The 13,910-nt window shown below is 50.0% G+C and overlaps 1 protein-coding gene across 5 annotated transcripts in view; it reads right to left on the minus strand.

Annotated features, from left to right (window-relative positions):
* Window positions 1-13,910, minus strand: part of ZNF512B (zinc finger protein 512B) — a 295,003-nt gene that overhangs the window by 192,306 nt on the left and 88,787 nt on the right. For all 5 annotated transcript variants that reach the window (XM_085619660.1, XM_085619659.1, XM_085619657.1 and 2 more), the window contains exon 2: window positions 7,226-7,351. In XM_085619660.1, coding sequence (XP_085475786.1) covers window positions 7,226-7,349 — 124 coding nt within the window. In that variant the 5' untranslated portion in view covers window positions 7,350-7,351. The remainder of the gene's footprint in view (window positions 1-7,225; window positions 7,352-13,910) is intronic.

Consider the following 13,910-nt stretch of genomic DNA (forward strand, 5'->3'; position numbering starts at 1 on the left):
GACTCATCTTCGGCCCCGTCATCGGTGGCCAGCAGGAGGCTCAGTTCTGTCCGCACGAAGTGAGGCTTGAGGCGGTTTACGTGCAGGACCCGGAGGGGATCCCGAGGCGACTGGACGTCCACCAAGTAGGTGACTTGGCTCTTCCTCTCAACCACTTTGTAGGGCCCAGTCCATCGGTCCTGGAGAGCGCCAGGCTTCACGGGGGCCATGACCCACACCTGCTGGCCCGGCTGGAACTCGACCAGAGTAGCATTCTGGTCGTACCAGCGCTTCATTTCTTCTTGACTCGCCTCCAGGTTGGCCTCGGCCAGTTCTCGGAACCTCCTGGTCTGGTTCCGGAGGGCCAGGACATATTGGAACACATCTCGGGGGGTGGTCTGGGGTGCTGCCTCCCACCCTTCCTTAACCAAACTGAGGGGACCTCGGACGGGGTGCCCATAGAGTAATTCAAACGGGCTGAACCCTAAGGACTTCTGGGGGACCTCCCGGTAAGCGAACAAGAGGCAGGGGAGTAGGACGTCCCACTTACGCCGGAGGGGCTCTTCTAGGCCAGCGATCATCCCTTTCAAAGTCCTATTAAACCTCTCTACTAGGCCGTTCCCTTGGGGATGGTACGGGGTGGTGAACTTATAGGACACCCCACATTGTTGCCACAGGGACGTCATATACCTTGATATAAAATTAGTGCCGCGATCGCTCACGACCTCGCGGGGGAAACCCACCCTGGAAAAGATCCCCATCAGGGCCCGGCCCACCACGGGGGCCGTAATGGTGCGCAGGGGAATAGCCTCTGGGTAGCGGGTGGCGTGGTCCACTAGGACCAAGATGAAACGGTGACCTTGGGAGGTGGGGGGGTCCAGTGGCCCCACGATGTCGATTCCGACTCGTTCGAAGGGGGTACTGACGACCGGGAAGGGTTGGAGGGGAGCCTTGCGCTTCCCCCCACTCTTCCCACTGGCTTGGCACGTGGGGCAGGACTTGCAGTGTGCCTCTACCGCTGCTTTCATCTTAGGCCAATAAAAATGGGTCACGAGACGGCTGTAGGTCTTGTCCTGACCCAGGTGACCAGCGAGGGGGACATCGTGGGCTAAGCCCAGGAGGAAATCCCGGAAGCGGAGGGGTACCACCAGTACCCGTCCGGATCCCAGCTCCACTGATTTCTGCTCACTATACAGGATGTTGTTCTCCCAATAGATTCGGTGCGTTCCGGTCTGGTCACCTGCGGCTTGGCCCTCGGCCTGGCGCCGCAGCCCGACCAGGGAAGGACAGGTGGCTTGCTCCCGGCAAAATTCTTCCCTGGTGGGCCCGCCCTCGTGGCGCCAATGGGCCAGCTTGGGTAGATCCCCCAACTCGGGGACCGGGGCGGGGTCGGATGGTGCGGGTTCGTCGCTGGCGACGGACCCTTCCGATGGGGGAACGGGAGGACCCTCGGCGGGGACGGTGCGGGCTTCTTCGACCGGGGTGCTCTCGACTTCTCTCCGGGGAGTGAGTCGGGCTGTCATAGATCGGGTGGTGGCACACACCCACTCGGGGAGTCCCATCATTCCTAGGTGGGCCTTGCGCTCTACGTGCTTCCAGGGAGAACTCTCCAGGTCGTTCCCTAAGAGGCAGTCGACCGGCTGGGAGGTTCTTACGGCCACCTTGAGTTTACCTATCACCCCTCCCCACTCAAATGGCACCAGGGCTACCTGACACATACTTTCCCTATTGTCTGCAGATATTACGGGGCAGAAGACATTGGGGAGGATCTGCTCCTCGGGAACTAGGTGCCGGAGGACACCGGTGATACTGGCCCCGGTGTCCCGCAGGGCCTCTACCTGGTGGCCATTGATCTTGACGAGCTGCCCATATTTCTGTGTGTTGGACGGTAGGAGGCTACCAGGGATCATTTCCCTATCTCCCAGGGACACTAGGGCCATAGCGGCGGGTTCCCACTCCTCGGCTTCCTCAACCTCCTCCCCCAGGGCTACGTTGGCTATCTGTCTCGCAGGGGTGACTTGGGTGGCCATGGGGCACTCTGGGTCATTGGCGTAGTGCCCGGGTTTCTGGCAACGAAAACATGTGACGGTCACCCGGTGTCCTCGTCTCCCAGGGGGCCCTGTTACTGGTGGGGGGGGCGCCGGGAAAGGTGGAGGTGGTGTCTTCGGGGGGCTAGGCTGAGACTCTCTCGGCCCTCCCTGGTTCCCTCCCCCTCTCTGGCGGGGTGGTCCCTGACTGGTTCGGGGGTACTCTCCTACCATGCCCCGGGAGACCCGGGTGTTGGTCCAGCGGTCGGCCTCCACAGCCAGCTTCCGGGGATCTGTGAGCTTGCTATCCAGCAGATGTTGACGTAGCTCTACGAAGCAGTTCGCAGCCAGATGTTCCCATAACATGAGGTCAGTGAGTTCGGCAAGGGTGGTGACCTTGCTGCCCTTGACCCACCCATCGAAGGCCCGACTAAAAAAGTTTACATACTCCACCCAGGTGGTGCCCGGGATCTTCCTGCAGTCCCGGAACCGTTGGCGGTACATTTCTGGGGTGAGGCCGTATCTTGTGAGGAGAGCCTCTTTCATGTGGCTGTAGGAGGTCTGCAGGGAGAGGGGTAGGTCGAGCAGGGTGTCCCTTCCTTCGCTCAGAAACCGCCCCCACAACCCCGCCCCCCAGTCCTTCTGTGGAATCCGATGGGAGGTCATGGCGACCTCGTAGGCCCGAAACCATTGCTGAATGTCATCGTTTTTATAATATTCTTTGACCACATCCTTGGGGATGTGGACCTTCTGTTCCGCTGGGGGGGCCGTCTCTCGGTTCCCCGAGGGCCTCCCGTCCTCATTTCGGGCCTTGAGCTCGAGTTCTTTTAAGCTGCGTTCGTGCTCTAGTTGGAGCTTTCTTCCTTCGTGCTCCCGTTGGAGCTTCTTTTCTTCCAGTTCGCCTTGTACGCGCATTTGCTCTACCGCTAGCTTTTTCTCCGCTAACTTCAATTCGCCCTCGATTTTGAGTTTGGCTAACTCGAGTTCATGACTGCGGCTTCTCTCTCTGTCCGCGAGTTCTCCCGGGGATAGGCCCCCGTCTGGTACAATGCCTTGCACCTGATTGTCGCTGCTTTCACTTGGGGGGGGTTCGGCTTCGTCGGGGCGCTCCCCCGTGCCTTCCGGGCGGGATGCCCCGGTCTCCACCCAAGTTTTCAGTGCTTTCTGCAAGTCTTCCTTAGTGTTGAGGCCAGTGGTAGCTATTTTAAGTTCTTTGCAAAATTGTTTTAGCTCTTTGTGTGTATATTCTTCCAGATGCTCCACCTGGAACACTCTGTTGGCGTTGGTGTCTGCGGAGCTCATGGCGCTTCCTTCTGCCATCTTTGTTGGTCGTGCGTCCGTTGTTCACTGTACGATCTCTAGGTGATGGGCCCGAATCCCGTCGCTTGCCACCAATGTTAGACGGCGACCTCAGAGGAGCCCGGAAAGGGGTCCTGACTTCCCTGAGTCCCACCCGTGTAGTATTGTAGCCGGGCACTGGCGAGAGATTCCCCAGGGGGAGGAATCTCGCAACTAGGATCGTACTTCTGGCACCACACGACACAGAGAGACCACACTGGGTATTCTCAGAACAAGCTTTATAAAAATAGGTATCACTGCAAATATGTACAAGGTGAGCACGGGCTCAAGAGTCTCGGAAAGGTAGGGGGTAGCGGGACTGTCTCTGGTAACGGTTCAAAGCAGGGACGTATCCGGCGCACAGCTCACAATCCTCGAGCTGGGGGATACGTGGTCGGAGTCGGGGTCCGGCGGGACCGTGAGAGTCTGGGGGAGCCGCGAGTCACTCAGCAGGGCTCAGGTACAAGTTCGGAGGTCTTACGATCTTCAGGGAGCCGCGAGTCACTCAGCAGGGCTCAGGTACAAGTTCGGAGGTCTTACGATCTTCAGGGAGCCGCGAGTCACTCAGCAGGGCTCAGGTGAGTTCCAGTTCCAGGAGCCGCGACCACGTCAGCAGGCTCTCGTTGTTCCAGCGTCGAATCTGCCGGACAGTCTCAGAGCACCCCTTGTTATAGGTCGACCCCGCTTTGATGTCCGGAGTCTGCGCAGGCAGGGGTCTTGTCACCTGGGGGCCGCTTGTCGGGGTTTCCTGCTATTGTCTTTTGATCCTTTCAGGGCCGGGTCGGGAGGAGTCCCAGACACCCAGCAGGCACGGAGCCAGCCCGCAGGGAGGCCGGAGGGCCGATCGAAACCCATCGGCCCAGGGGAGTTCAGAGGTGCGATAGAAACTGCTCCTCCCTTTCTCATCCCCTGGAAGTGTGATGTCCTCCAGCCGGAGTGGCGCCTCGAGGCCCGGGTCGCGCTGGAGCCGGGCGGCCATCTTGTTGCAGGGAGTGGGCACGCGGGCCCGGGGTGGCCGAAAGGAGAGAGGCCATGGACGGGGATGTCCGGGGTTGGTGCAGGTGTCCTGGTGGGAAAGGTCGGCTGGGCCGCGTGCTAGGGCTGCAGGCACCAGGTTTCGGTGGTGCGGGGGCACGGAGGGCCATTCTACGAGGCCGGGTCCAACAGGGTTGTTGTGCATATGTTTTGTGTGTGCCAGGTGCAGGCGTCATGTTCATTGTTTCAAGTTAAACTGTGTTTGAGGGCAGTGGGAGTTTGCAAGTGTAGTGGAATCAATATACAGAAACGTTTTGTGTGTGTATGTAAGCATGTGTTAACGTCCTTCCTCAACACTTGCGTGTTTATCACTGGAAAGCTGTCTGTAGGTAGATATAAAACATTATATAAGGAGGACTTTAAATATACCATCTCTATTCCTGCTCCATGTTTCTGTCCATCTGAAGTGTTTCATATGTAGTTTGGCTTAGACTCCACCAGGAAAAAGTGACGTGATTACCAAGTAGACTTTGAGTAGGAATGTAATAAATGAAATCACCACCGTCCCCATCGGCGTTATTGGAACATGCCTAGTAAGGTTTCTTTCTTGAAGTCTGTGAAACAGTTGTGAAGAGCATATTTGCTAGCAATGACTGTACATCAGGACCTCCAAGCATATGGCCCGTTTCTATAAATATTGCAAACTTCTAGACCAGGGGTACTCATAGTACGGCCCGCGGGCCGCCAGCGGCCCGGCAAGCCTTCCTTGGCGGCCCGCGGACCTTGCCGACATCATATGCCTTTGTGTTTTTTATATCGCCGGTTGCGAGCTATGGGGGCCGGGCGATTCTTTTAAATAACATTCACTTGTTAATGAGGCTTTGTTGTATTTCACCTCTTCTTAGCGCCCCTGCATCTCCCCTCTGAATGAGTGGAGATGCAGGGGCGCTAAGAAGAGGTGAAATACAACAAAGCCTCATTAACAAGTGAATGGTCTTTAAAAGACCCGTGAAGTACTTGGGTGCAGCGGCTGTGTGCGTTCAAGCCACTCTGTGCCCCGCCCCGCCTCCCCTCTCATCGTGTGCAGTTCAGGAGAGAAATTGTTTGTAGAGAGGCAGATGTAACACCAATGTATCGCTACTCCACGACACTGCTAAGAGAAGTATACACACGAAGACAATGTATACACACCAAGACAACGTTTAAGTCTCAGAGCCTCCACTTGGAGTTAAACAACATTTTGTGGACATGTGACTTCGTTATTCCTCCATACCTAGGACGGAAAATACAGATTGCAACTCCCTCTCTGTGTTCTTTCTGTAGTATTTTTCTCCGAACTGTAGCACTGTGTGGACCATAATGTAACCCACCCCCGCATTATTGTGACGGGAGGTTTAGATTTCACAGAGACAAAGATTATGGCGAACCTTCCTTACCGTAAACTCTAGCAGCAAAAGCTAATTAAAAAATCCTTAAAAACAAAGCACAATGGCAGCGTGCAAAACCCATACATTGAATCTCTTTTCGACGCACTGGCATCGGGTCACGGTGTAGTTCCTACAGGACTTTGGTGCTCCCCGCTGGGCCTGTCTCTCTTAATAAGCAAAGCAAAACCAAAGTGAATGGTCTTTAAAAGACCCGTGAAGTACTTGGGTGCGGCGGCTGTGTGCGTTCCGAGAAGCTCTCTCAGCGCGGGGTGAGGTGACTGAGGGTGACAAGGACAGCAGGGTGAGGTGATGGAGGGCAGCAGGGAGTGGGAGCAGGGGGTGAGGTGACAGCGGGAGGAAGACAGAGTGCGACAGAGGGAGGAAGTGGGAGGGAGCGAGAGAGGGAGAGGGGGAAGAGCTTCCCCTGCCATCAGCCTCAAAAACTTGGGGAAAAACAGGGCTGCCCATCACCTTCGGTTCAGAGAGGGAGGGAGACAGAGAGAAAGGGAGACAAACAGAGGAAGAGAGAGAGATAGAGAGAGGGAGGGAGACAGAGAGAAAGGGAGACAAACAGAGGAAGAGAGAGAGATAGAGAGAGGGAGGGAGACGGAGAGAGAGAGAGAGAGGGAGAGTGATAGAGAGAAGGAGAGAGAGGGAGGGAGACAGAGGGAGGGAGGGAGACAGAGAGAGGGAGGGAGAGAGGGAGGGAGACAGAGCGATAGATAGATAATTAGTTAGTTAGTTAGTTAGTTAGTTAGTTAGTTAGTTAGTTAGTTAGTTAGTTAGTTAGTTAGTTAGTTAGTTAGTTAGTTAGTTAGTTAGTTAGTTAGATAGATAGATAGATAGATAGATAGATAGATAGATAGATAGATAGATAGATAGATAGATAGATAGATAGATAGATAGATAGATAGATAGATAGATAGATAGATAGATAGATAGATAGATAGATAGATAGATAGATAGATAGATATGTGTGAATGCCTGGTCTGGTGGCTCAGTGGACGAAGGCGTCCGCTGCAGGGGCCTGTGTTCAACCTCATGGTCATAGTTTTTTTTTTGGTCTAGCCCCGCCCCCTCCCCCACTGGCCCCGCCCCCACCGGTGCGGCCCTCAGCCAGAAACCACACTGTAAATTTGGCCCCCGAGTGAAAGTTTGTGAGTACCCCTGTCCTAGACTAACTTATATGTCTTTGTTCTTATGCTTAAATGTGAGGTGTAAATCTATTAACTACATTGCCATCGCTATTGTGATAGCGTTTGTTTGTGCCACTCTACAAGACACATGCCCAATCCCGTCTATGTAACAAAAAACATCTCTAACATTTTAACATTTCTAACGTACCTAAAAAGAATCACAATCCTGCACAAACAAAAACAAATATGTGCTCAACACACAAAATTGAACCACTATAAACGAACACAGACCTCTTTGCATTGGTAGCTGGTCATTTTGGCTTGATAAATGAGTCATTCTTACCCATTCGGGGCGGCTCATATCCAGAATGCCCATACGGGTCTCTTGCAGGGCTCTCTCTTGGTGCTCTGGTCTTGTTGACTACGAAAGCTCTCCTCCGTCCTCCTCCATAGTAGGTGTCCGCCATCTCTGCAAAAACAGCCACTGATTCTTAGTCAAAGCGAAAGACCAGTGCAAGCATGCAGGCTCAATCTAGGCTGTACGATGGAGGCCAAATACAAGCTTTGATCAGGCAAGCACACGAGGCATCTTTAAAAAGCAGAGATATATGATGCCACTGTGTGCTTCTGCTACCAAGCGGTGCACTGCCGTGCAGGATACCGCGGCTAGAGGAAGCAGGTGCGGCTGCAGAGCAGCCACCTTCACCGTCTCCCTAGGTGAGGAACCTGAACTGCACAAGGATGGGAGAGTGGCTAATTAAAGCCTCGCAGGCAAGGGGGTTATTTAAAGGCTAAACAAGGCTTGAATGTGACTTGGAGATGGGGAGGCTATTCATACACACTCAATGAAAAACAGAGGAGGGTTCCCAGAGACAAAGCTCAATTTTCATGAACGAAAAAGGGAAATAATAGGGGATAAAAATCAGTAATCGGCCCTTGAGCTTTCCGTAGCTCATGACCCCTTCACTCACTACAGAGAAAGCCTCAACAAATAGAAGACATATGTTGCTTGGTGAGGGTGGGGATAATAGATAAAACTATTCTTCTCAAACTGCTTTACCTCTACCAGATTCTAAAGAGTAAAGTCCCACGAAGCTCCAATCATTGGCAAGTAATTTTGTGTGGGGCGCGAGCAGAGAGGGAAAGCGGACTGAAAAAACTTTAAATGACTGAAAACTGAAGGAGACTTTGCTCTCCCCAACCAATCAAGTCGCCGAGCTTCAATTGAACCCAAAAGGCATTTGAAATAAAATGGGTTCATTTGACGCACAGGACCTTAGTTGGAGTCCACAAGACTGCTGATGCACTACTCTGGCTATAGAAGCTCTGCTAGTGGTGTGGGGCGAAATAGCGATGTGTTGATGCGCCATTCTCGGGTAGCTTCACAGATAATATTTTTGAACAGCATCTGCGATGTGAACTGAAAATATTTTTTTACTGTGACAGAAGTACTAATCTGTCATAGCACAAAAAAACAACATTAAGCAGGATTCATAGAATCCCTGCACCATGTAGGTTTGCGAAGCGTGTCTCTGTTTGCAAATCCTTCCCGATGCAGGGATGGAGGACAGCGAGGGACAGCAGACCTCAATCCCTGCATTTGCATCTGCAAAATGCCAAAACAGTTGAAGGAACCGGGGCTGCAATTTAAACAAGCATTTGCAAAGCAAAAGATCTCGCATTTATGAGAGTTTGAGCTATTCGCATTGTAAATGACAATGCCTTTTATTTAGGTGTTGTTGAAAATAGTGCTCTGAGTCTGTATTTAAAGCCTACCGAGTAACAGGACACGTAACAGGGGGTATTGCCATGGGAGGTTACAAAATGAGATAAGGCGGTACTAAGGAGGGACTTCTAAGCCTATAGACCAATGAACAGACACAGTTTACAGTGGACAATGACACAAGCTAATGAAAAATATGGGTGGAGAGTGGGCGGAGCTCAAGTCCCTACCTGAATACAACATGCCTCGCAGAGCAGCGCATGAGCTGCCCAGCTTCGACCTAAAAACAGGGGCATTTTACAAAGGGCTTCTGGGGAATCATATAGTGGTCCCTTGGAACACTGTTTGCTCCCCACTACTAATGATGTCAGCAGCTGTCTTTCACAAAGTGTAAGCTGTCCTTCATGGGCAAGGTTGTAGTCTTATGTTAGGCCCTAAGGTCACAGCCACAAGGTGATAGATCCTGTAGTGGCTCCATTCTTCCTTCAACTCTAATCAACTCCCAGAATTCACCCACACATAGACACCAACATTGCATGCATCAATACCTTCCCACAGCATCCACAAATAGCATGCTCACTCAGCCCATGCATACACAAAAAACACCACACTACAGACAGCTTCTACTATGCAAATAAATAGCACTGCCATTGATGTGCTGTTGTCCTGTTAATGACTTGAGAACATTATAGCAGTTAGAAACCACAGAGATAGCCATTGTGAATTTCTAGGAAAGGAGAACGTCTATTTCAAACCCCCTTTTCCAATTTAGAATGAGTCGCAGTATGGAAATTGCACTCTGCAATTTCAGTACAGTTCACGGCTGCATTATTTTTTGTACTGGCAACCCTGCTGTTTTTGCAAAGTTGAGATTTCTTCCTAGGGGGCCTATAGACAGTATATTCGAATTCTTTCCTCCAATTTATTTATTTATTTTATTTATAGTTTTGTAGAGCGCGTAGACACCCAGTGGGTATCCCAGCGCTGATCCTTGTTACTCACTGAGGGGTGTAGTCAGGGGAATGCCAGAATTAGGGAAAGAGTAGAGTTTTGAGTGCTTTTCTGAACCGAAGGAGGTTGGGTTCTGTTCTGAGGCTCAAAGGGAGAGCATTCCACTTCTTGCCAGTGTTAACCGAGAAGCGGCGGCCACCTATGCGGGCCTTTTTCACCTTAGGGATCGTGATGAGGTTTCCATGCTCCGAGCGAAGCGCTCTCGTGGGTCTGTAGGGACTGATCCAGCTGTTAAGTATGGGCGGGCCGGTATTGTGGAGAACCTTGTGGGCAAGACAGAGGGCCTTGAAAGCGACCCTTTTCCTAATGGGGAGCCAGTGCAGCTTCCTAAGTGAAGGCTTGGCAGATGATCTGGCTGGGTGAATTGGGCACTTCATCTCAACCCAGAATTTTCCTGATTTAAAACCAAAATAATTAGTAGCTTAGAGGTGATGTAAGTGCCCAACATTATCAGATCTATTAAGGGTGGGGAAAAGAGATAGGTCAAGTCACTTCGAGGTCAGATTTGTAGTGTGATGTATCCACAGTACAGAAGGCATTAACACAAGCAATGGCTCTTTTCGCCTGCAGAAGCTAATGTGTTATGGCCATTTGTATACTGTTGTATAATGTTACTAGATCCAATCTGATCTAGCATAGCCATGTGATGTCATATACATGGAATGCTTAGTATTTCGTGGGTGAGACTAGGACTGGCAACTGCTGTTCTGTCTTGGCCGTTACTGTCCTGTCTTGCCAGGGTTGGTCGCACACTTGTTACAAGCTTAATCCCCGAGGAGAACTAGCGTAAGGCGGGCCAGTTTGGGGAGCGTGAGGAGGTTGTGTACCTATTACTTGTGAAGTTCGGTGAGGGAGAGCATGTGGTGTGGTGAGAGCGTGTCTGCAAGCGCGCAGGCCAGCATGAGCGAAGTGGAGCGGTGGAAGAAGCCTCAAGCGCAGCGCATGCATTGACTGCACAAGCACCATTCTGCGTTCTTGCGTATGGCGCCACGAACCATGAGCAGGAGGAAGGGAATGGCGAACGGCCTGAGCGGCTGTAGGGGAGCATGTTGCAAAGTGTGCCAGGGGAAGAGGTGTTCGCCCAAGCAGTGAGAGAAGCGCGTCAGCCTAATTGTATCTCATAGGAAGACGAGTGATGGTCGCAGGACGAGTGAGGGCTGCAGGAGGCGCGCTGAGAAGTATTGCTGGTAGCACTGAATTCTGCATTGCTCGGTGTATCTGGCGGAAGGAAACATTACAGGTCAGGGGCAGTTACTGGCAGTAGTGTCTGTTCGTGTGGAGCTGAAAGGAATTGCTGGCAGTCAGGTTACCAGTGACTTGTAATCAGGAAGTCTCTTAAAAAGAAAAAGACTAGACCGCAGAAGCACACCAGGAAGTGAGGAACAGTGAGACAGTTGCTATTGCAAAGACTACCAGCATTATTTATAACAAGACTACTGGAGGAGTTTGAAAGCGGAATAGTGTGGACAACTGTGGCTACATTTGTTATGTTGGTTTGTTGTGTTCCCTGGCCTGGGACAATGGTGACTATGTTTGTTATTTTGAGTATTGGGGGAGTTTGGAAAATAGTTGGGAACTGTGGAGGGTTAAATGAAGAAGGCTATTACAGCTCCGCCTGTGTTTTTGAGTGCCCCAGGGGATCCATATCTGCCATGGGAGGATTAGCAAGAAGCGTTTGGGACCTATTTAGTAGCACTAGGAGAAAACATTTTTGTGACAAAAAAGAAAGTTGACTTTGCTAAAACAGCTTGGGTGTAGAGAGGAGGAACGTAATTAAGTCATTGCCTTGGGGAAATGTTGTGACAGAGAATAATGTCAGAAGAAGAAGATGATAAGGGTGATTATGTATAAAGTATGCAATGAAGGCATTCGAGGTGCACTTTGGAAAGAAGGTCAGTGTGGGGGTGGAGCGCCATACATTTGTTTCACATGCACAAGCTGCAAGTGAATCCATAGATCCATATGTGAGTGCACTATGTACTTTGGCTATTACCTGTAAATGCTGTGATCTCCATGAAGAGGTAATCTGAGACCAGTTGATGAATCGCACAAGAGTTATGAGCGTAGAAGAAAGATTGTTGAGTTTAAAGGATACATCACTGGATAAGGCCATTGCAATTGCTAACTGTATAGAGGACACATCCCATCATGTGAAGGAATTAAAGAAAAAGGGAGTGACGAATAAACTGAGCAAGTAGTAAGCAAGGAACATAATAAGAGTGATAGATACAAGAGGGTTAAGGATTAAGATAGGGAAGGAAATTAATGGACCCAAAGGCAGTGTTATAGATGTGGAGCATTAGGAATATGGCATCTTCAAGTTAACTGTCCAGGTATGAATGCCTTATGTTTAAGTGTAACAGAATTGGACACTTTCAGAAAGCGTGTAGTCAAAAGAAATTCCAGTGAAAGGGTAGTGTAAATTGGATACAAGTTACCAATGGTAGGGAGGAGATGAGGATTCATCTGATAATGACATTGAAGTATTCCTGTTGGATGAAGTTACAAAAGATAATCCTGATCAAGGGTTCACAGTGAACAAAATGGGTATGTTGGATGATAAGCTTTATAGTGCCCCTATTGTGTTGTATCAGTCAATTATGTTTTGGTGGAAAAGTGGGCGTATTCATGTTCGCCCTATATGCTCATTGATCAGGAAACTTAGGAAGGCCTGAGGAAAGAAGAAATATCTACAACTAAGGTGGAATTAGTTGGGTATGGAGGAAATAAGTTACTGGTTATAGGATGTTTCCAAACCAAGTAGTTCAAACACAGAGAAGTCGTGTGTTGCATATACTTGGTGGAGAAAGGGCAATGTTTGTTAGGGTGGAAAGAACAAAGAGCCCTGGATATTGTGTTTAATCCCAATACAGTGGAACAAGTGTTATCAGTGGCTCATGGGTAAACAAAGGTGTGACAAGGTATGTTCCCGAAATTGTTCAGCTGTGACTGGGAAGTCTGAAGAGGTCTGCACACAGAATTGTGTTAAAGAAGGGAGCTGTTGCCAAAACCCAAAAAGTGAGAAATGTGCCTGAGGTGTTGAGGAATGCATTGAACGTTGAATTGATGAGATTGTTGGAATTGGGAGTGATTTAGCAAATTGAGGCATCGGATTGGTTGAGTCCAGTAGTGATCACACGCAAACCTGATGAAAGTATTATGATGTGCATGGACTTACGAGATCTCAATGAGAACATATCGGTGGACCACCACTCTATACCTAACATCAATGAGCTGTTGGCTGGAGTGAAAGGGGGAAAAATCAATTTGACGCTTGAATTGTCCAACGCATACCACCAGATATTGTTGCATCCCGAATCAATGCATTTTACCTCATTCATAACCCCACAGGGGCATTTCAGTTTGTGCGAATGCCGTTTCGGCTGGCGTCTGCCTCAGCAGTATTTCAAAGGGTTATGCAAAGATTACTGGGGGAGGTAGGAAATGTACGTTTTTTCCAGGGCGATATCTTGATGTGGGCGGAGGACAATGTAAAGCATGATGAGTTGTTAAGGAAGGTGTGTGGGATTCTGGAGAATGCAGGACTCATGGTTGAGGTGAATAAATGCAAGTTCACCTGCGCTGTCTGGTTTGCTAAAGATATCCTGGGGACAGTCAGAAAGTTGACATAGGAATGCATTCTGCCAGGTACTTGTCATTGGCTTTATTTGTAACTTGCATTTTCTTGCTTTCCATTTGCTGGCTTTATTTGTTTTAGGCTGCCCAGCTTGAGTTCGTACCTTCCCTTGTCCAAACCTTATTTACAGTATCCTTCCGAGTGCTCCCTTTCTGTAAACAGGCCTGTAAATCTTGTTCTTATCCCGTCACTGCATTGTACGCCACTGAATTCAATGCCACTGCATCCTACGCCACTATAACCCGCAACACTTTACGCCAATGCACTCTACACCAGTCCACTCTACTCTATGCCACTCCAGTGTATGCCACTCTACGCGACTCCACACTATGCAACTCTAATACACAACACTCTCTGCCACTTCACTCTACAACACTCTACTCCACTCTTCGCCTTTCCACTCTACACGCCAGTCTCCTCTACACCACTAAAATTTAGCTATGCTGAACAGCAGCCACGCTTGGTTACAACATGACTAAAATACATTGGCAAAGCCACTGTCTCTTGCATAGGAGAGACCTATCGGCGTTGCCAAAGCTTATTTAAAACTTGGTCCCCGCTTTCCGAATTGGAAGCAGATCAGCACCACAATCTAACACTACATATAATTAATTAATGAGTGGATAATAATGCAGGGTTTATAGAGTATTTACCATG

The sequence above is a fragment of the Triturus cristatus genome, chromosome 7 (genome assembly GCF_964204655.1).
Source record: "Triturus cristatus chromosome 7, aTriCri1.1, whole genome shotgun sequence".
Lineage (NCBI taxonomy): Eukaryota > Metazoa > Chordata > Amphibia > Caudata > Salamandridae > Triturus > Triturus cristatus.